General features: G+C 38.9%; 2 protein-coding genes and 1 non-coding gene across 7 annotated transcripts in view; all 3 read left to right on the top strand.

Annotated features, from left to right (window-relative positions):
* Positions 1–3,378, top strand: part of nrbp2a (nuclear receptor binding protein 2a) — a 38,274-nt gene extending 34,896 nt beyond the window's left edge. The window contains exons 12-18 of the mRNA XM_060874027.1: positions 1,130–1,232; positions 1,317–1,367; positions 1,479–1,614; positions 1,759–1,812; positions 1,900–1,963; positions 2,485–2,540; positions 2,661–3,378. Coding sequence (XP_060730010.1) covers positions 1,130–1,232; positions 1,317–1,367; positions 1,479–1,614; positions 1,759–1,812; positions 1,900–1,963; positions 2,485–2,540; positions 2,661–2,759 — 563 coding nt within the window. The 3' untranslated portion in view covers positions 2,760–3,378. The remainder of the gene's footprint in view (positions 1–1,129; positions 1,233–1,316; positions 1,368–1,478; positions 1,615–1,758; positions 1,813–1,899; positions 1,964–2,484; positions 2,541–2,660) is intronic.
* A 4,846-nt stretch (positions 3,379–8,224) lies between these two features.
* On the top strand, positions 8,225–21,370 carry puf60a (poly-U binding splicing factor a). 5 transcript variants are annotated; one of them, XM_060874022.1, is made up of 14 exons: positions 8,225–8,315; positions 10,792–10,895; positions 11,322–11,427; positions 11,960–12,055; positions 12,387–12,548; positions 12,657–12,728; positions 13,027–13,188; positions 13,291–13,383; positions 13,526–13,739; positions 14,064–14,254; positions 14,563–14,619; positions 17,718–17,826; positions 19,853–20,097; positions 20,653–21,370. In XM_060874022.1, exons 4-14 carry the CDS (start codon positions 11,975–11,977, stop codon positions 20,950–20,952), a joined length of 1,686 nt encoding a protein of 561 aa, XP_060730005.1. In that variant the 5' UTR covers positions 8,225–8,315; positions 10,792–10,895; positions 11,322–11,427; positions 11,960–11,974; the 3' UTR covers positions 20,953–21,370. The 5 variants fall into 5 exon arrangements, with proteins under 5 accessions (XP_060730005.1, XP_060730008.1, XP_060730004.1 ...); XM_060874025.1 differs by lacking the exon at positions 11,322–11,427 and having other exon boundaries at positions 12,387–12,473; XM_060874021.1 differs by lacking the exon at positions 11,322–11,427.
* Positions 12,808–12,945, top strand: LOC132849316 (small nucleolar RNA SNORA57). Its single transcript, XR_009648859.1, has one exon. It is a non-coding gene; the product is annotated as a small nucleolar RNA SNORA57 (small nucleolar RNA).
* Positions 21,371–22,789: the final 1,419 nt, after the last annotated feature.

Below are 22,789 nucleotides of genomic sequence, written 5' to 3'. Positions count from 1 at the left end.
AAATGGGTTCAAACCATTTTCTAAACTATATAGGACACATGATGAAGCATTTTTCTGCAGTGTTATTTGTTAATTTTTCAGTCATCTGTTGGACATTTTGGGCTTAATTACATCATACCTTTATACATATAGATTTTAATTATTTTCAACTTTAAAGTAGCTGACATAGATGCAACCAAGATAGCCAGGTATACAGACAGATGACGAAGGAAAGGTTATCCTGATGGCTTTGTTGTGTTGTGAAGGACTGTATTTTGCTGCCATGGTTTTTGAGTCCACATGTTCTTCTTATGTTATGTTAATACACACAGCAAATCACAGCAATAATATGGCTGGAGATTATTCAATATTAATGGGGTGACTTAATAGTGCAGCAGTAAAGGAAACATTTCTATCCTAATGGGAGTGATCACTTCTGGATGACTCCGCATTTTGGATTACTGAAGGGTTTTATAAATACGAACGTTGAAGTAAATTGTACGTAGTAGTCTTTGTTTACCTCATGTCAGTCCAGTTTAACACTTATGGGAGATTTTGGAGAGGTGTGCTAGAAAGTGCTCTCTATCACCATCATTTTGTGGAAGAATGGTGTTCATCTGTCCCATGTCTAAGGGTTCCAACTTCTAAGATCCTGAGTAAACAGAAATAAACGAGGGCCATGAAGTTGTAAGTCTTCCAAAGATCAAGGTCAATGCAAATATTTTTGTATAACTAATTAAGAACTGGGGGGGCACGGTGGCTTAGTGGTTAGCACGTTCGCCTCACACCTCCAGGGTTGGGGGTTCGATTCCCGCCTCCGCCTTGTGTGTGTGGAGTTTGCATGTTCTCCCCGTGCCTCGGGGGTTTCCTCCGGGTACTCCGGTTTCCTTCCCCGGTCCAAAGACATGCATGGTAGGTTGATTGGCCTCTCTGGAAAATTGTCCATAGTGTGTGATTGCGTGAGTGAATGAGAGTGTGTGTGTGTGTGCCCTGTGATGGGTTGGCACTCCGTCCAGGGTGTATCCTGCCTTGATGCCCGATGACGCCTGAGATAGGCACAGACTCCCCGTGACCCGAGGTAGTTCGGATAAGCGGTAGAAAATGAATGAATAATTAAGAACTAATTGATTATGATTTTCTTATGAATCAGATCTGCTTCCTGAGAACTGTGTAGAGGAGAAGACCAAGGCTATAGACCCAAATGGCATCATGGCAGAGATAAACCACAGTGACCGACCGGGAATCCAGCTAAAGTACGATAGTAATGTCCATGTGCCAAGTTTCTACTCCTCACACTTAACTTCTTTCCCCTCACTGCCTTCTCTTTTATTTTAAAGGTACTCCCATGTTTCTCCACTGGAGCTGGACAAGTTCCTTGAGGATGTGAAGTAAGTGTAAAGCGGATGGGAGCTGGTTAAAGACACAGGGTTTTGTTTTTAAATCCATTATTATATCTGTTTGAATGACCTATTATCACATTGCTTACGATATTTGTTCAGGAATGGGATCTACCCCCTAATGAACTTCGCCTCCCAGCGGCCGCATCCTATTCCGCGAGCCCTCTCTTTGTCCCAGGAGCATATGGAGACGGTGAAGACTCCAACTCCAGAGCCTCAGGAGACCGAAACCAGAAAGGTAGACAATAGTAGACTACCTGTAACCTGGATTTGGTTTTCAGAGAGTTTTGAGATGTTAACTGTTTTCACACTTAATATGCACTTAAAACCATTACATTGCCTGTCTGCTGTAACAGGTTATGAAATTAACTGTTTCAAACAGGTTATCCAGATGCACTGCAATTTAGAAGCTAATGAGGAAGGCACCAGGAGTCATGTAAGGTTAACACACACCACTGTGACTGCTTTCATTCAGACAACTTGACATTGTATACAGAAAACATTGTGTTGTCTGTCTCTTCAGCTTTCTCTGTTTTTGAAGATGGACGACAAACTTCACCGCCAGCTCAGCTGTGATGTTCTTCCAAGTAAGTCCACATACATCACCTTCTTCTGTAGCCTTATTCAGCCTTTTTCCAATGTTATTCATACTTGCACTGCAGCCGTTTCAATGGGTATAACCTTTGGAACAATTGTATTAAAATATCTTGAAATATGTAGATGTACATGATGAGATACCGAATCACACAGAAATTAGAACAACCAAATCCAATTTAATATAGTCCAGGTTTCCTCCTAGAATCTATTCAAATTTCTGCCATGTATTAAAGGCAACATAAATGTAGCAAGCTTTTGGTAGCCTCGGCTGTTATGCACATCCTGCTGTCTTATTGGCTAAATCAAGAAAAGGAAAAAACAATATTTAAAAAATAATAATAACAAAAATGAACATAAGGTTATTCATAACATTTCTTCAGCAAGACAATAAATAAAAAGTTTTATACAAAACAAAAATGTTATAAAATTTTATTTCATCATATTGACCATCTGAAGAAATTTTTAATTACAGAATAAATATGATCTGATGTGTTTTTTGTTTTTTTTTAAGCTGACCATCCCAGAGATCTGGCCAGTGAGCTGGTCCACCATGCATTCATCAGCGAGGTGGGTTGAATAGCCTTTTCTACAACACGAATGCCTGATAGCATTAGTCTTGTGAATATGTGCTGTGTTTAATTACTAATTTCATTCATGATAATCTGATTATGTGCTGATGTTGGACAGGATGACTGTGAAAAGTTGGCATGCTTTTTGGAAGAGGCGCTGGGGAAACACTGGGGTGGGGCTTCCACATCTCCTTCGGCCATCTTGTTAACGCACTGAGTCGCACTGGAGCGCTGTTGTAAAACAAACGACTTGGCTGGAGCTGGTCTGAGAGAAAGGAAAGAGGGAGTTGAAGAGTTACCAAAACTTTTAAATGGGGAAAGGTCACAACATGCCTTGAAGTGATAAAATTCAATAGCTCCATGGTAGCAAGGCTGTAAAGAACACTGACCATTGACATTCTCCCAAAACACAACAGGCTTGTTGCTCTTTCACTGGTGATGAATCCACCATGTATTCCTTTATATATTTGATGGATTGTTGTGGACATTTTAAGTACTGTTTTACCATGCTGGATGGTAATATCCATCCTCCATCCAAAAAGTTTCTGGCAAAGGAGAAGTCTTAAGAACAAGGAACACTGAAACAAGAAAGAATACTATTTGTACAAACAATTGGTTCTCATGGGTTTGCATACCCATGTGTCTTAAACTGTCAAGTGTTTTTTTTTTTTTTTTTTTTAAGATAACTGCAGTGTGTATTTATTTATTGTTTAACTATTAAACATGACTAGAAAGTGTGACTTACAATTCCCAATGAGAATCCAATTATGTGATACAGTATGTTTTATTATTCCCTGCAAAAAGAAAAAAAAAAATTAATAAATGAGTGACAAGGAGCTGATGAATGTACAGTACTGTAGCAAAGTGCCCTTTGGTTTATAGTTGGATTATATCTCCCAATGTGAGACCCAAAGCAACTAAAAGGACTGGTTCTTACAAAGCACAAAGTGCCTAAGTAAGAATGAATATGATTTTCTCTGTGTGTAATGTATGCTTAATATTCTCAATATTATTTGTGTAATTTCCTTAGAACAAGGACACACTACATAAACACCCTTACACTCACTAGTCATTTTAAGAGGAACACCTTCATCCCTGCTTGTTCATGCAATTATCTGTCAGCCAATCATTTGGCAGCAGTATGTTAAAACATGCAGATGTAGGTCGGGTGCTTCTGTTAATGAAGATGATGTAAATGAAAAATGTGATCTCCGTGACTGTGGAGTGGATCAAATATTTAGGAATACACTGACCTTCTGGGATTTTCACACGGTAGTCTATCTGCAGAATGGTGAGGAAAAACCAAAACAACTCTGCAGGTGGAAACATCTCGTTGATGAGAGTAGTCAGAGGAGAAAGAGTGTTGTAAAAACTGGCTATCTGAGATAACGCAACATGCAGCAGTTCAAACCTGAACTCTCTCCTCACAGCTCTCTTATTAGCTGTCAATGGAAAACAATCAGAAAAGCATTTTCTAAAATACTCAAACCACCTCATCTGGAACGGGCACCAAATGCATGCCATAGTCAAAGTCACAATAGATCAAATTTCTCAATATTCTGATGTTTCATGACTTATGAATACGACTTCTGTCACATGATTGGTTGACTGGAAAGTTGCATGAATTTGCAGGGGTACAGGTGTTCCTATTATAGTCAATGAGGTGTGTAGCTCATTTCAGCTTCTAAACTACAAACTGGCCACTTCTTGGGTCAAATCCCAGTGCTGGTAGGGTAATACCCTTAATTTAACTTGGCTTTATGCTTTATAGAAGTGAATAAACAAAATCATCCGAATAATTACAGTTAATGTCAAACTACTCTTAAAAGTATGGTTTGTTAGCAATCTTTGTAATACTTCTGCAATTGTAGTTAGAACATATTGATTTAGAAACACTTATCACACACTACCAAATGTGACCAAAGTAGAACCATTTATCTGTGCAATGGACTTTCCAGTCCAAGCCTACAGGCACTTTATAATGTGAAAAGTATCCCATCATATAATTAACAAAACCCATCAAGAGATGATGTATTAACATGTTGGATGAGAAGGAATCCCTCCATCAAGGTTATAAGGGCTGTTTTTAGTTTTAAGTTTGCGACATATACAGCAGTATTTGTAACGATTGATGTTCTGGTAAAGAGCCGTTTACATACATATATAAAAACCAAGTAAGGTACATGCCAAAAGAACACTGAAGAACACTGGAATCAATAATGGCAGCTGGGGTTGGGGTAGATGGATGAAAAAGATGTTTAACTCATTGCTTCTGGAAAATCTTACTAGGACTCTTGGTTTGGGGCTTGTCAATGTGCTGCATCATTTTTCCTCATGCTGTTTATGCCAACACTGTCAAAATTTAAAGTCCTAGACATAAATTGTTTTAGCTTGCAGAATTTGTTTTTTTTTTAATATAACAATAAGCACTGCACTCTGCTAAAATATAGAATTTAATTTAAATCTGGTTCCCCATTTGGGCTTCAGGGAGATTTCATTGATACTACCACATTTTGTAAATGGCTTTGGCTCATAAATGTTTGCATTTACCTCAATAGTAATACTTTGCATGTCAGAACCTGAATGTTATTACCAAGTTTCTTGGTAAAGTAATATGTTGGAAGTGCAGTATATGTCCAGCTACCGCATCTTTATGAAATAATTGTAACCTTTTGATTATTTTCCTGTAGGACAGCTGATTAAAAACAAACAGTGGTGTCACACATGAAATTATGTTTTTAATTATACAGTAAATCATTTTGTGTCCTCCGGAAATCTTGGATCTTATGGAAAGTAGCTTGTGGATGATATTTAGATAAAGGAAGAAATGAATGTGTGTAACTTTTGCATAGCTGCACAATGAGTGGTGGCATCCTCCCAGGCCTTGTTTAGATAGTTAACAAAAAAAGCAGATACATTCTGCTTTTTGATTTATGCAATTTTTTTTTTTATTTGTGTCAAATATTGTGTTATTCAAATTGCTCAATAAAACCTTAATCATAAAATGCATCTGGGGATTTTTTTAAGTGTATATTTCTTTCAAAATGGCAAGAGGATGATGCATTTTGTGTATGAGAGAACGTGCGGGTGTGAGGGTGAGTGTGTGAGGGTAAGGGTGAGTGTGTCTGAGTGAGATTGTGAGTGTGTGTGTGTGTGTGTGTGTGTGTGTGTGTGTGTGTGTGTGTGTGTGTGTGTGTGTAAAATATATAATACTCTGAGCATGGATCTAAATTTAACCTAGGTGTGAATAAGTGGTCAATGTAGAAATAATAAGAATAGTAGAATGTAGAAATGTAGAAATAATAATAATAATATATATAATTATATATAATAATAATAATAATAAGTGGCTATTCAGCTGAAGAGATCATTTATGGATGGATGGATAGACTGATGGACAGACTGATGAATTCATTAATCATGCACTTTAATAATTCCTACTTGGAGTCTTCCTCTGAAGGGAAACCCCTTGTCATCATTGTACTACATACAGTTAATCCTTTAAGGATTCCTCCAGAGGGAAAGTCTAAAACCCCAGCCCCACCAGTTTACCCCAGAATCAGAATCAGAATCAGATTTATTGGCCAAGTGTGTTTACACACACAAGGAATTTGGTTCCAGCAGTTTGTGACTCTCAAAGGTACAGACATAAATAACACTATACTATACAAGAAAACAATGCAGACGATGAGATACAATATAGACAGAATGAGTATAAAATATGAATATAGAATGAATAAAATATATAAAATATGAATATAGAATATGAACGATCGGTAATGTACATAAAGTGTGGGAGTGCAAATAACAATATTGTGCAATATTATGCTTTTTGTACAATATACAGCAGCAGTACTGTGTAATATACAGATGATTTGATGACTGACAGTCCTGATAATGCAGTACTTATAGATACGAAGCATTGAATATAATTATGGTGAGTTGTTGATCAGTGTGATTGCCTGGGGAAAGAAACTGTTCCTGTGTCTGGCAGTTTTAGTAAGCAAAGTTCTGTAGCGCCTGCCAGCAGGGAGGAGCTGAAAGAGGTTATGTCCAGGGTGCGAAGGGTCAGTAGTGATTTTCCCTGCCTGTTTTCTAGTTCTGTTTTCTGGCCAATTATTTTTTCTGCTGTTCTAACCGTGCGTTGCAGTCTGTTCCTGTCCTGTTTAGTTGCGGCACCAAACCAGATGGTGATGGATGTGCACAGGACAGATTCTATGACTGCAGTGTAGAACAGCATCAACAGCTCCTGTGGCAGACCGTACTTCCTTAATTGACATAGAAAGTACATCCTCTGCTGGGCCTTTTTGATGATAGAGTTTATGTTGCACTCCCATTTCAGGTATTGGGAAATGGTAGTGCCCAGAAACTTGAAGGCCTCCACAGATGACACCGGGCTGTTGGATATTGTGAGGGGGAGTAGTGTTGAGGGGTCTTTCCTAAAGTCCACTATCATCTCCACAGTTATGAGGGTGTTTAGCTCCAGACTGTTCTGACTGCACCATAGCACCAGCCGCTTCACCTCCTGTCAGTATGCCGATTCATCGCCATCTTGGATGAGACCAATGAGCGTAGTATCATCTGCAAATTTCAGGAGTTTAACAGTTTGGTCACTTGAAGTGCAGTTTCTGCCACATCCAGCTCAGTGGTTTTACACGTGAAGTGAAATAACAGAAATGTAATTACTGTTATTACAGAGTTGTTTCAAACTGTAAAACTACTAGTGATGGCCGGTTCGTGAATGAATCGTTCTTTTGAACCGGTTCTTTTTAGTGAACTGGATGAACCAGTTCACCAAATCGGACTGATTCGTTCTAAACAGTTCGCGTCTTGAGTCAGCGCTGATCCACAAGTTACTAAAGTTACTGACTTCCGGTCATGCCTGACAACCCCTCCGACTCTAAATAAACTAATATCCCGGAGTAACTAACTCCTGTACACTGAACTGAGACATGTTGTGCTGAGAGAACTGAGCTCGAGCTGTTGATAATGCGCATGCGTGAATCACTGAACCGATACAGTGAATCATCAGTACAGAACTGAGAACTTTCTTCCGGACGCGTCCGACATACTGAGAACCGATGAGCTGTTGTTACTGCGCATGCGTAAATCACTGAACTGCTACAGCAACAAATGGAAATGGTTATGATTTAATGTCTTATCAACGTATGAGTGTTTAACTCAGTTGAATTAGTTTTTGAAACAACTGATGGAGCGATAGAAACATTTCAAAATTATACTTTTTTTTGTAAGTTTATGAAGATTAGTTTATTAACTTTACATCTTTAAGACACGTAAGACACCCACGTTTGCACATCAGTGCCTGTACTGGGTGTTGTAGTTGCAAAACGTAAATGTAAGAAACGTATTCAACTAAAAATTATGATTACGAAGAACTTTTCAAATGTGTTAAATTGTATTAATATCTGCCGGCAGCGGCGGGATGAATGAATTTACGTCATTGTGAATTACGTCATTACGTCAGGACGTAAAAGAACTATTGAACTGGTTCATTAAAACGAACTGTCCGAAAGAACCGGTTCGCGGAAAAGAACCGAACTTCCCATCACTAAAAACTACTACACGTCCACTGAGAGGGAATGGTCTAGAAACACGATGCAGCAGCGAATCGCTTTTATGGGTGAAATCTCGCGAGATTAGCGGATCAACTGTAGGTACGTGAGATCACAATCTCGCGATATTTCATAGTCTTCTTCGCCACCGTAGGCGGCCGTGTGGGACAGAGTGCTTCATGGCGGTAGCGGGTTTTGTGGTAAACGAACCACTTTTCTCTTTGCTTTTATTATTTATTTGTCATTGTAAGAATACGTGTTGTGTATATTCACGCACGGCTGCATTTTAGTACACTGTATGATAGTAGGGCTTAAATCTCATTTAGCACGCGCGCTGCTAGCCAATCCGGCTAGCTAGCTGAGAGCGGGATTCTGGTCGCGGCCTGTTGCTGCTGAGGTGGACTAGCTTTGAATTAACCTACCAGCTAAAGCTCGCTGTAGTCTAACAAATTATTCTCTACTCAGTCGAATATGTTTTTAAAGTTACGCTTTATCCTCGATAATAAAGCTATCTGGTTGTTTCCAGTACTTTAAAGCCAGTTAACCCCCACGTATTATGTAGCTAGCTATTTGTAACGCGCCTCCATATTGTTGGATTCATGCTAACGTGCCTGCTTTTTTAAAAGACACCGCAATTCCGTCAAATCACACCTCCTTGCTCGGTGATTGGCTCTTTGGACAACTTAGAATCGCTCCTCCGGAGGCGAGAGTCGTCTAGCCAATCATAACGGAGCGGACGAAATGTGCCGGAATACGGGTGGGAAACAAATCTTGCTAGTTTTGTTAGCTGCGCCAACTTTATTTCACTCCTGGACTTTATTCAGGCGCTGATGTGTTGAATTGTGTCGTCACTAATGCTCAGGCTTCGTATGAACAGAACTACATCAGTGTGATTATAGATGAGAGCCACGAAGAGATCTGAACTGGTGATAAAACACAAGACCCTACTGTAGGGGAAATGTAGGCATGTATAATATCATCATCATCATCATCATCATCATCAAGCACAGATGAGAGGAAAGTGAGCCTTAATTTTGGGTTTAAAAGCCCATATGATGTCCAGAAAGATACCAGAATATTTTTGTGTTGATTCTCAGTTTGTGTTCATTTAAAAGTATTTGCTTGATCTCTTCTGATTTAAAATGAAATATGTAGTTTTACTCGTTCATCTTACCTTTAAATGAGTACCACAAGTGTATAAGGATCTTTTAGTCATTGTCATAATATGAAAATAATACGTGCAGAGAAACATTACAGCCTAAAATCGCCCAATACGTGTGACAAGAAGTTTAAAAGGAAAGCAGACTTGCTTGCCAATGAGAGAAAGGTAACGTTAAAACTTAAAATGCAAATAAAACGAGGAACGGTGAGCAGAAAGCAGGAGTGACCGATTGCAGAGGGTCGGCAGTATGGTAGTGCAGTGTGAAACAGTGGGTCTTGAGGTTAGATCTAAACAGTGAAAGGATTGATCATCCCAGAGTATGGGAGGAGCAGCGCTAAACGAACAGCCACCCCTGGAAGATCTGGACGAGTGACTAATCAAACGTAGACCAGTAACAGAGGAACGTTCAGACGGAGAAGTTCATCAAAACAGACCGCTGTGTTGGATTGAGAAGTTTACACTGTATGAGGAGCATTATAGTAAACCCACGCAAAGAGCCTGGCAGATTACTTATTTATTGTACTGAGAGTCAGTGCTGCTGCTGAGTTTTGAATATACTGTGTGTATATATAGCTTATTAAAGGAATGTGATAGAAGACCAAGGAACAGAAAATTTCAGTAACCTAAACATGCGGTAATGAAACCATGAATCGTGGTTACAGCAGCTCAGAGGCAAGCAGGTGAAAGGTGAAACAAGGAATTTTTGGTAACCGATGAAGTAGGAGAAATAAAGTTTATTAATGGGTTCAAAATAACACAGATGTTACAATCTGTCGATGGACATATGGACTGATACATAATGCAAGTCTTAAATCCTGTGTCTGTTGGATTCGTTCATCAGGGGGACATTTGTAATTTCTGTGACCATATGTGTGCGATCATATGACTTTCTAATGTGTTCACCCCATGGTGTCCCAGTGAACACCGAGGCACTGGAGTACAAAAAATATGCTTGCTTTTATTTCAGTTTGGTGCAGGCTACATTTAGTGCAATAATCTGAAAATACGAGTCACATCCATTTATTGTTTTGTGTCACAAGAAGTATAACATCTGGAGAAAGGTCACTTGTACACACAAGACGAATGTATATGGCTAGTAGCGGCAGTAGGACATTTTTTTTATTCATCTATTTTTAACACACAGTGACCTCTGCATAGAAAGTCACAAATGTGTATGGCGACTAGAAGGAAATTCTCAGATGGAGGAGTTTGGTGAAACACAGAAGTTAATTTTGCTTGTGAGTTTCTCAGAGGAGGACCGTGATAACCAATAACACCAGCAGATCCGGATGAAATTAAATCACAGAGAAGTATCTGTAAAATAGGAAATCACCCACAGACTCTTAACCCTGGGATTTTAATTCTATTTTCAGTGCTTTAGATGTTTTCTCTTGTCTCATTTCGCTAAGAATTTTTTGTTTTTGATATTTTTTTAATTTAATCTACATTCTGATTTTCTGGAACGTAATATATGCATGTTTTTTTCTTTTTTTTTCTTTTTCTTCTACTTCTAGATTCTGAACAGTAAATAAACTATTAGAGGTCTCCCAGGATTTTTCTTAACAAGTGACCTGCATTAGGACACCTTAGTAGAGAGCAGGGACGTGGAAGAGAGCAAGTAAGTGGTCCTGCATTCCATCGTCATTCACATGTACATTTTTTGTAGACATCACGAGCCTTGGATCAAAGTATGAACTGGCCAGTACACGTCACTTCTACAAAGGTGTTTTGTTTTTCTTAGCTTTGTTTTTTCTTTCTTTTTTTTTCTTTTTCTTTTTTTTTTTTAAAGAAATAAATATCAGGTCATAAGAGAAATCAGTCTGACACTAATTCACGTTAACAATGTATTTAAAAGAAGAAAAAAAAATCATCAATAACATGTTGGACTTCATGATGCCCTAAATGGTTGGAGACGTTTTCCCTGATTTTTGATGTAAGTGTTCTCAGTCTGTTGTCTCGCTACTAAGTATCTCCTGTTCTAAGTAGGTTTGTGTTTTTCTTTTCCTTTTTTATGTCGTTTCTCTCTGTGTCGTCTGTGCTGTAGAGCTTATCTCTTGACTGTACTATAATTCCAAAGCCAATGGCAGAACAAATTGGGTTCAAACCTCCTTAAGGGGGGCTCTGCATCACTGGAGTTCATTTGAGCAAAGGTACTTCAGCTTTCTTCTGTGTAGTACTGAGTCAGGCAGGTCACCTTATAACACTTACTGTAGCATTCTCACTTTTAAGGGAAAGTGTCTAGCATCCTCCCCTGAACACCAGGGGGAAAAAAGTACAGTCTTTGTTTTCCTATTGTAACATTTACGTAAGCTTAATAAGCAGCATCTCTGAGAACTGCAGTGTGTTTTGGTTTTTCTCTACCAAAATGAAGAACATAGCTCTTCAGTTTAATGTCTTTATAGGGTTTTTTGTTTGTTTTGTTTTGTATAGGTTTACACAACAGTATATTGAAAATGGCCTGCCCTTTCAGAGCATGTACAGCAGCTTGAAACCCAAGAATTGTAGGCATTTATTCACTTCTGTTAGATTTGCACTTCAGTATAAAATTGTGCTCTCATCTGAACTAAATGTTTATCTTTTTTCCCCCAAATTTAAGGCTGTGTTTGCTCTGAAATTAAATTGTTTATAAAATTAAGGGTTATATCACACAAGCTTTGGGTCTCACAAGTCTGTTTTCCACAGGGAGGCAAGGCTCTGATGATGGAGAATGGACAGAGCACAGCCTCGAAGCTTGGCCTGCCGCCTCTCACGCCTGAACAGCAGGAGGCCCTGCAAAAGGTGACCACATCTTTACACACATACTGCAGTCTAACACTCACCGCTTTGTCTCTGTAAAGCGATAATCATGTCAGCTGGATTGAGTTAACAGTTGATAATTATGGACTTGTTCTCCATTCCTGTACTTGTTGAATGCAATTATTGGAGAAGAGAAAAGCTAGATTGATGCCTTCAGTACTAGTGTGACGTGTCTAAGTAGTATTCTCATCTGCTGGTGTGTGCTTTGGGTTTTATGTAATAATGTGGACATGCTCCACAATGAGTCATACCCCAAAACGGTTAATATGAGTTTTTGCTGAATTTGTACTGAATTTCCATGGCTTTATCACAGGCAAAGAAGTATGCCATGGAGCAGAGCATCAAGAGTGTGCTGGTCAAACAGAGCCTCGCTCAGCAACAGCCGATTAACAACCTCCAGGTACCTGTAGATAACTTGGATGGCTTTTGGAAAAACCTCCTTGTTGAATCTGCATGCAGTTTTGGAGACCTGGCTGTAAATATGATTAACATAACCATTCTTTGTATATTAAGAGAATAATTTGAGAACCATTCAGAAATTTTAAACCAGATGCATCATTGCAAATCTGTCACTTTACTCCAGATACCCAATTCCATACAGATGGCCTCACTGACCATGGCTGGCTTCGGTGACTCGCTTTCACCGTTACAGTCGGTAAGCAACAGCGAATAGCTTACTTTTTTCAGGCTTTGTAAACAGATATGAACTATTAATAAGGCAAGAGCATGGTCTTCCTCTATTTCTTGGCATACATGTAGTTGCTCAGTACTCATGTTTGTGATGTCAGGAGGTAAAGCAGGGCCAGTGCTATGTCTTTGGGTGCCAGTATGTTCAGAGTATGCTGGTCCTGTCCGCAATCACTGAAAGAATTCGTGCTTTTATTTGTATTTTTTAATTAATGGGTTTTATTTGATCTTTTGGAGTAGACTGAGGTCTGAGTTTTTCATTTCAGGTTGCAGCACAGCGGCAGCGAGCACTTGCCATAATGTGCCGTGTTTACGTAGGCTCAATCTACTATGAGCTTGGAGAGGATACCATTAGACAAGCATTCGCTCCTTTCGGGCCAATCAAGAGCATCGACATGTCCTGGGACTCGGTTACACTAAAGCACAAGGTATGAAAGTTTCCTTGTTCATTATACAGGTTTGACTCACTGACTTACCTTTTTTCCAAGAGTCTGACCAGAAGATGTCCATCCCTTTCTCTCTCTCTACAGGGTTTCGCATTTGTAGAGTATGAGGTACCGGAGGCAGCACAGCTGGCATTAGAGCAGATGAACTCGGTCATGTTAGGTGGAAGAAACATTAAAGTAAGTGTCTCTTTTCTTTATATAACACATCAGATTACTTAAAACTGTAGAATGATTTTTAACGTCAATCTGCTGAGATTAGGATAATTACAACAGTTAAATATCAGATGTGTTTTTTATTCGTTTTAATGTATCCTCAAAGGTGGGACGACCTAGCAACATCGGTCAGGCTCAGCCAATCATAGACCAGTTAGCCGAAGAAGCCCGCGCCTTTAACAGAATCTACGTAGCTTCTGTGCACCCTGACCTGTCGGACGACGACATCAAGAGCGTCTTTGAGGCCTTTGGGAGAATCAAGTCCTGTATGCTGGCACGGGAGCCCACGACAGGAAAACACAAGGGCTACGGCTTCATAGGTGAGAGCGAGGCCTCCGGTTTGTGTTCGGTTGTAAATACTGTGTATGCGGCCGAGAGCGGTCAGTCATAGCGGAATGCTATTCTCTACATATGTCTCGCAGGGGATAGAGGAGGGGTGGGGGCAGGTTCCTCACATGCTTTCATAGTAAGTTTTTGTTTTTTTGTTGTTGTCGTTATTTTCCTTAGGCTCAGTTGCGGACAATTTGCCATAAGTGCCCTCTGGTAATTACACAGTAAATGACACAGTGCTCTGCCAGAAGATTTAAGTTGAACCTTTCTCTCAGACCTGTTGAGTCTTATATTACTGTTCCCTTTTTCTCTAGAGTATGACAAGGCCCAGTCAGCGCAGGACGCAGTGTCCTCTATGAACCTGTTTGATTTGGGTGGTCAATATCTACGTGTGGGCAAGGCAGTCACCCCGCCCATCCCAATGCTGGCGCCCACCGCACCGGGGGGCCTTCCCCCTGCTGCTGCTGTAGCTGCTGCTGCAGCAACTGCCAAAATCACCGCCCAGGTGAGCCCCTTTTGCTTTTTTAACCATCTATTGTTAGTCAGGAGAGAGAGTGTGCGTGTGTGAGTGTGTGTGTGTGAGATCAGCTGCTTCCATTTGGCTCTAAAATGGTTCCTTGATTAAAATAAGGCAGCCTGAAATTTTATTTTTTTTAAATGGGCTTATAAGGCTAGTGGAGATACATAGTGCTGTATGTAAGGGCTTGCTTTAAGTCAGTTTAGGTTTTGACTGGCATGAAGACAGCATTACTTATATGAGACCGAGCTTTTTACATGCAGAAAGATAACATAGCGTGTAAACTCCAAAAACAGATGGCATGGAATCTTTCCACTCCGGAGAATCGGACAGAAGACTTCCTCAACTGTCTGGTAAATCCTTCAGGCAATTCTGTTCCAAGCACGCTGGTGCTTTTTTGTTTTGTGTAGATTTTATAAGTGTGCGGAGAGACTTGTCTTCAGGACCTCCTAGTAATGCTGGTAATCATTTGTGCCATAGATGTCTGAAGAGAATGTTAATTTGACAGCCATGTAAATTCAGGATGTTGATTGGGCAGCTGTAGTTTCAGGTGACTGAAGGTCCCAGGCAGCTCACACTGCTAAAATATAAAAGGCAGCATTATGCCTCATATTCATCTGGGTGCCTCGGGCCTTGAGTTATTACCTGCATCTCTTATTTCAGTTTGCTAAATATAGATATGCATGTGTTTAGGCCTTAATTAACACCTTAAGTGGATGTATCAGGAAATCCACTTAATCTGTACTTTTCATAAATCGTCATTTAAATATCGAGGTTGATTTTTTATGCTTTACAAGTTAATTGTTTTGCATTTCCATTTTTGGATCGTCAGTCCATTTTATAACATGTAAACTTACCCAGTCTATGCTACAGCACAAATCATTGACCTATAGACATCTTTTTAAAAAACACTTTACCCAGCTAGTGAAAACCTATAATCTGTCATATGTTGTCATACTTGTCATATATGTATATTTTTTTTATATACACAACTGTTTACTATACAAATAAAATAACATTAGCTGTAATATTGTATAATATTTAAAATTTATTACTAGTTTTAAATCTTGCAAGTTAGTTTAGCTCTTTTGTCTTGTCATGATGTTCTGTATGTCCTGGCTTGGGCCTGATTGCATTGAATTTACAGGCAGTTAGTTGTTAAATGTCTTTGTTAGAAATCTTGAACTGTTTAGTTATTTTGGAAAATGCCAAACCATTTGCTGCAGGATGTTCTGTTGGCTTCTCAGTTTAACTTTCTCCTTAGATAAAAATACATAATATAATATTCTCCTAGAAACATGCAAGTCTGGCCTTTTGGAGAAATAATGAGGCTTGGCGCACTGTTGGATTTGTCTAATCACAAGTAATTGCAAAAGAGTATTTTTGTGAATCCGTCGGCCAAGTAGAATTATCCAAAGTGATCTGCAATAGGAGCTAGAGACCTGGATCTCACGAGAAAATTTCACAAGAGAGTCAGGAATCTTCCTTTGGTGATGCAAATAAAATGATATCGGATTTGTTTTACCTGCTGCATCACCGGAGAGCTTGTAAAAGCTTGCAAAAACTTGTATACAGAGTCCCCTTTCCAGTAGATCTGACAAAATGTCAAACATTTGTAGAAGACATAATGTGCAGCACAATATATAGGCTAACAGAACAAGATGTTTTGTTAACAAAAACTAATGAAAACAAATATTTTCTACTAAAATCCAAAACATACATTTACATTTTACAAGTTTAAAACTGTAAAATGTAACTTAAGTACCCTCATATCATCTGTTTCCACATTTTCGCACAGTGGGATTTAAACATCTGAGACTACAATGAAGTAGATCTTTACGGAAGCGTATTGCATTCACTTGAGTAAAAAAAATCTACTGTTTTTCTGAATTAAAGACTTAATGTGGATTGCATGGAAGTAAACATGTCCCGCCTTTCAAGTTTAATCCGGTTTTATTTTACTTTGGGTTTGAGACATTGGGAGATACTGCTGTCTTTAAGTAATATAAATGGTGTTGTTATTAGTGCATCAACTTTGCGCAGACACCTCAAGACTTTGCGCCTGTTCAGACGAAAAGAACATTCTGATCTGCTTGACATTGCTGTGTTTCTCCAGGATCAGTTGAACCGATATGTTATGCTTCACGGTAGCCGTATCACCATTCGTGAAAACCCGTCGATTGCACCATTCATGCAGATCCCATATGGTTTGAGTTTATCATATGAATCAACATGCCATAAAAAGTTTTGGCCTGGATTATGATACAAACGTCGCCGAAGACGATTCCGGCGCCCCAGTTGCACTCCATGGAGATCCAGTATTTTCAACAATTGCCTGATTGTCTCTTGTGTCACCACATAGCCAGTCTGAGTGCATTTCAGATGCATCATCTTGTATCCGTGAAGCATACCATATCGGTTCAACTGATTAAACTTGAAAGGCGGGACATGTTTACTTCCATGCAATCCACATTAAGTCGTTAATTCAGAAAAACAGAGTAGATTTTTTTTTTTTACTCAAGTGAATGCAATACGCTTCCGTAGATCTTTGACTCTTTTTTTTTTTTTTTTTTTTTTTTTTTTTTTAAAATGCAAATAGTTTTTCTATTTATTATATTTGTATTTATCATTTTTGTTTGTTTAAGTGTGCATCACATCTAATGTAACTATTTAAATGTAAGCAAATTTGTGATCTTGACCGTGTTAACAAATGTCAGATTTTCTTCTGCCTAAGCAATAACTCTTATAAGCTACACATCAGTGGATATGGCTAAACATGGATAATCAGATTTTGCACAAATCCTGTCATTAAATACTATACCAAAACACTAAGAACCTGAACTTCATGTAAATATACAAGTACTTTCTTTCAAGTTGCTCTGTATTAAATAAGAAAAGATTGCAAAACCAAACACTAGTGGTCTCAGACTTTTAGTCTACACTGTGTATGTATATGCGCATATAAATAAATAAATATATATATATATATATATATATATATATTTGTGTATATATATATATATATATATGTATGTATGTATATATATATATATATATATATATATATATATATATATATATATATATATATATATATAAAAAATGTGTGTGTGTGTATATATATATATATACATATACATACACGTGTGTATATATACACACACACATTATATAGAAATAAAATATTATATTCTATCGCTCTTTACTCAGCCAATTAAGACTTCTGCAGCTTTTGGCTCCCTTGATAACGTTCATAATGATCTGGAAGTGAATGGCCCTAGTAAAAAGGTCCTTTTTTTATGCCATTTTATATGCAGCAGGCCCAGGTCTTGTCCATGTGAGTCTTTGTCCTTTCCTTGTCCTGTCTCGTCCTGTCTTGTCCGTACCCTGTATGTACTGGTTAACGGGCGCTGTCTGGGCGGTGTTCCTATATGTCCCCCTCTTGTTCCAGGAAGCGGTGGCTGGTGCATCAATCCTAGGGGCAATGACGGCCGGCTCTGTGAACCTGCCACAGATCCCCCAGGCCGTTATGGCAGCCCAGGCCCCAGGGGTCATCACAGGTAGGCCAGGGTCTTATGATTCTCCTGGCTTGACACATGGTAGAAGCTTAATCGTGCTTCTAGCATTGTCACCTAATGTGTATTACATCTAGCATGTGCATGGAGTCCCAGCATGATGCTTACGTGGTTGGAGTATGAATGGGGTCCGACAATTAATCAGCTGCAAAGTGGAAAAACTGATTATTGTTTAATTTCTTTGCAGAAACAACGGTAATGCCTAGGCATACACTGTACAGCTTTAAATCTCCTAGTATTTCCTGATGAGGTTTTAACCGCCGCAGCATATGATTTATATATTTATATTGTACAAAATTCAATGTTGGAATTAACACTGTATATGAGACACGAACCTTATTCTGCTGGTCTAAAAAGTTTCTGCACTTTGCTCTGGTGGATCTAAAAGGGAAGCATGCACATGCTGAACACGACGATACAGTTACTTGCATTCACAATTATAAGGAGTGTAGTTATATATTCTGTGAGCAGATTTTCAATAACGCCAGTGTATGCTAGGACTAATTGTTACAGCTCTGCTAACGTAACCTCGATCCGCTTTATTCATAACTCGTTCTCTATTTTGTACCATTTTATTACTAGCGTCAGGACGGGTGGATGAATTTTTCCTGACGTCCTGAGAAATAATTCATTGAGGTAGCTAGGTCTGTCCTTTTCTTACATCGCAAAAAAAATCGCTTATTCCAGCAACTTAATCCAGGGGTGTTTTGGCTAACTAATCATCCATTTCCACCCCTTGAAGAGCATGAAAACAAAGAATTAAATGAAAACAAAGGACGTTATCTGAATGTTGAAGAAAATTAGGCTGGAAATTGTATTGTGTATGCCTAACATTATGCGTTTTAAACGCTGTGGACCCTTGTTGACCCTGGAATTGTCTGCATGAATGGTTATTTAATTTTATTTATTTATTTTAACTTTTAGCCAATCATGCAGACTTGCATATAATTCCAATCATTTTATTTAATCCTTACTGCTACAAACTGTGTAACTGGTTGTGTTTCTTTGGGAGTGATTATCTTTACTGTGGTATTGTAATTCGTGAGCAGTAAATGTCATGAATTGTAGCTTTTGGTACTGAATTTCATGCACACCTTATTTTGTACTGTTACATTTGTTGTCCTTTTATGTTCTGTTAAAACATGCCAGGCTATAGCTTGTGTTCAAACCACTCTCTTCCCCAGGTTTCTTTAGTTTTCTACACAATTACATAGTTGAATAAGGTCTGTCATAGGACCTATCCACTAATAGATTCTGTTTTATTTTCTCTTCTCTCTCTCTGTCTCTCTCTCTCTCTCTCTCTCTCTCTCGCTCTTTCTCTCTCTTTATTTTTTTTTTTCTCTCTGTCTCTATATTCCCTCCCCTGTCTTTACTCTCCACAATCCACAATCACCCTGACCGTGGCCTCTTATTCCCCCCACCAACCAAGTGTGAAGAGGATTGTTTCTAGCCCCTCCCCTCATAATCAAATCTCTCATTCTCATTGGCCAGTGAGTGCTGTATATTTTATGGAGTTGATCTGGGTAATATTTCAACTGAACTGACTGACATGAGGGAGGGGAAAAGAGCCCTTACAGGGATGTGTGAAGTTCATCTGTCCATAAGGAGGAAGACTGGCCCCATTTTCTTCACCTTTTTCTTCATTTGAAAATCTACATCCGATGTCCCTCTTTTGCAGTATTATTTTATGTATTTACCTGCTTGCTGATAGTTAGCAAATTCAGAGTGTATTCAGAGAAAAGTAGCTAGTTCTAAGTGTCACTAGCTGTTTTTTTTTTTTTTTTCTTTTTGACCTTTCATTTTAATCTTGTTTTAATGATTTTATAATACAGTGTAAAAATGTAAAGGAAATATTTTAAGTCAGATTGTGGTTTGTCTGTTTTGGGGGCACTTGGGCTTTAAATAAATCCCTTATTTGTACACACAATATTTAGAGGGCTTTATAGTCTTCTGTTGCTCTGTTTGTACTTGGTGTCTACAGCAAATGTTCTGACTGCTCCGTTCTGTGCAGGTGTGACACCAGCACGCCCTGTAATACCCCAAGTGGGCCTGGTGAACCCTGTTCTGGCCTCTCCGCCGGTGATCTCTGCTGCTGTGGCTGCCGCACAGGAGGCCAAAGAGAAGAAGGATAAGGAAGATGAGGAAGCGGCCTTTGACGGGACAGGCCAGGAGATGCTCAGTGAACAGGAGCACATGAGCATCTCAGGCAGCAGTGCTAGACACATGGTCATGCAGAAACTGCTGAGGAAGCAAGAGGTGAGATTTAGGGCTTTAGATCCTGTTGGTGCCTTGCTCAAGGGCACCTTGGTCGTGGTATTGCCAGCCCGAGACTCGAACCCACAACCTTAGGGTTAGGAGTTAAACTCTCTAAACATTAGGCCACAACGTCCCCCTAATTACTAATTGTTACCAGCATTGATACTGGTTTGTAATTTAATCTACTCTTTAAGCTTTGCTTGTATTGAGATTAGTAACACGTGTGTGTGTGTGTGTTGTATATGAAAGTGCCAGGTTTCCAGATCCATTTTCCCAGAGGCACCCTGCTGATAGAGCAGCAATAATGAAATTAATTGCATTAAGTAGTCCTTTCACACAACCATAACATGCCACTTTAGTTGAAGACGGCGTCCGTCAAGTTTCCCTAATTTTTTCGGTTGATATCTCCACCTGTGTACTGCCGTTGCATTGGAAAGTGGTTTTTGATGCACCGATGTTATGAATCTATTAGTGCAAATGATTTTAACCCTTGGAATTTCTGTAATGACTAACAGCATGCCATTGTCATAAAACACTGCTTCTCTTCACCCACAGTCAACAGTTATGGTGCTCAGGAACATGGTAGGCCCCGAAGACATAGACGATGACCTGGAAGGTGAGGTAACTGAAGAATGTGGAAAGTTTGGCGCTGTCAACAGAGTGATTATTTACCAGGAGAAGCAGGGAGAGGAGGAGGATGCAGAGGTCATCGTTAAGATATTTGTGGAGTTTTCAGCAGCATCTGAGATGAACAAGGCCATACAGGCGCTTAACAACCGCTGGTTTGGAGGTCGGAAAGTCGTCGCTGAGGTTTACGACCAGGAGCGGTTTGACAACAGTGATCTCTCGGCATAGACTGGAAAAAATAATCCAACCCCTTCTTCAGTGACCTGCTCTCTTGTGTCTCTCACACACTTACTGATACAGCTGCTGACCACTATTCCCAGTGGTGCAAGCCCCACTTTTTAACCTGTAATTATTTTTTATTGATGTTGATATTAATATTATTACAGATCCTGTTTGGGGACAAACGCAAACACTCATGGATACATTTATTTTTTTTTTTTTTTAAATCACTGTTGTGTACTGTGAAGGACTGGAAAGTTTTTGTATTGGTTATGTTTCCCCATCAGTTATAGTTTGGATTAGGTTGCAGGTTTTTGTTTTTGTTTTTTGTTTTTTTTATTCCAAAAAATACTTTTTTCAGAAGATTCATTATCTTGTTATAACTTTTTGGTTCTGAATGTCCAGAAAATAAATTCTTCAAACATGACACCTGTGTTGATTGACCATCACTTGGCTCAATAACCTAACACTGATTTAGTGGTGTTGAATGTGGTGTCAAAGCTTTAGTTTTTAAATCAGTTTTTTTCTTTTACCAATTAGCATTTTGACTAATAAGAATAATCCACAATCAAGTAATGCTGCAACAACTAATCAATAAAATTCAATCACAGTCAGCAAAGAATTTCATTGATTAGTTGATTATCAATGATTATTTGAACTGTGTTATGAAGCATGCTATGGCAAAAGATTAGTCAATAATTAAGAAGTGTGACCACCTCTATGAAAACGGTGTGTGTTTACATGATGCCTTGATCTCAGAGAAGTAATTTTTGCTCCTTATCAATCTAGGAATGCTTAAACAACTTTAGAGGTTTTATTGCTAAAAGAAATTGAAATTTATCATTTTACAGTGTGAAGGATTGTGTTCAGGTTATGAGCCAGTTGCCAGGTTTCTCAGGAGTGGCCAATTTCAGTCCAAGTTCAGACTGTTCAGTGCTCAGAGATCTAATGACAGACCCAAGAGCTTCATCGTGTGACCTACATGCTTTTGTTAACTCTTTGAATGTTTGTGTTTATGACTGGTACAGTCAGAAAAAGTATAACACACAGCTTCTGTGGAAGGGTGGCTAGGAAAAGGGCCTTATCTTCAAAAAGAATAAGATGACTAAGTGTTGTGATAATGTCTCTAAATAAACCATTAAAGGTTTGGATCAGTATCCTTTGGAGTCCAAGCGGTAGCTGACAATCATTATACCTGCTGCTTAGCGTGAAGGGGTAATGATTTGGACTTGTTTTAAAAACCACGTAACTTTGCACAATTAGTTATTGAGATAACGGTCAAATCCACTTTATATATGAGAATTTTTTTAGAGACAAATCTGTGCAACAGGACAATGATAAGTCACACCAGGAGGAGAAAAAATAAAGGTGTTAATGTGAGTTGTGTGCATAAACGATTCCCTTCGAACATCAGTAATCAAAGCCATGCTGTGAAGAAGATTGGGCCAGAAGTTCTTCACAACACATTGAATTATTGAGTGTACTGATTTTTTTTTTCTACCTGGCTTCTGAATTTTGGTTCTTTTTTGTGGGGAATAAAAACATCTGTTATGTTGTCGTCACCTGAGGTTGTGTTTATAGACGTTGGTAAGGACCACACAACTGTTATTTTGGCTCTGATGGATAAAAATGTAGAATGGACGGATGGTTTACTTTTCTTTTTTTAATCACATTACTTTGATATAAACGGTCGAAACACTAAGATTTTCTCCTATACATGTGAAAATTACACACTACATTTAAACATTGTATATATTAATAACGCTTCTTCCTGACAAACATGTACCGTCTTTACTAATGGGGTGGACGGGAAACAGGCTCTCTCTGTGACTGACCATATCTACTG

This window comes from Tachysurus vachellii, chromosome 7 (genome assembly GCF_030014155.1).
Source record: "Tachysurus vachellii isolate PV-2020 chromosome 7, HZAU_Pvac_v1, whole genome shotgun sequence".
In the NCBI taxonomy this organism is placed as follows: domain Eukaryota; kingdom Metazoa; phylum Chordata; class Actinopteri; order Siluriformes; family Bagridae; genus Tachysurus; species Tachysurus vachellii.
This window is presented reverse-complemented; position numbering and strand designations above follow the sequence as displayed.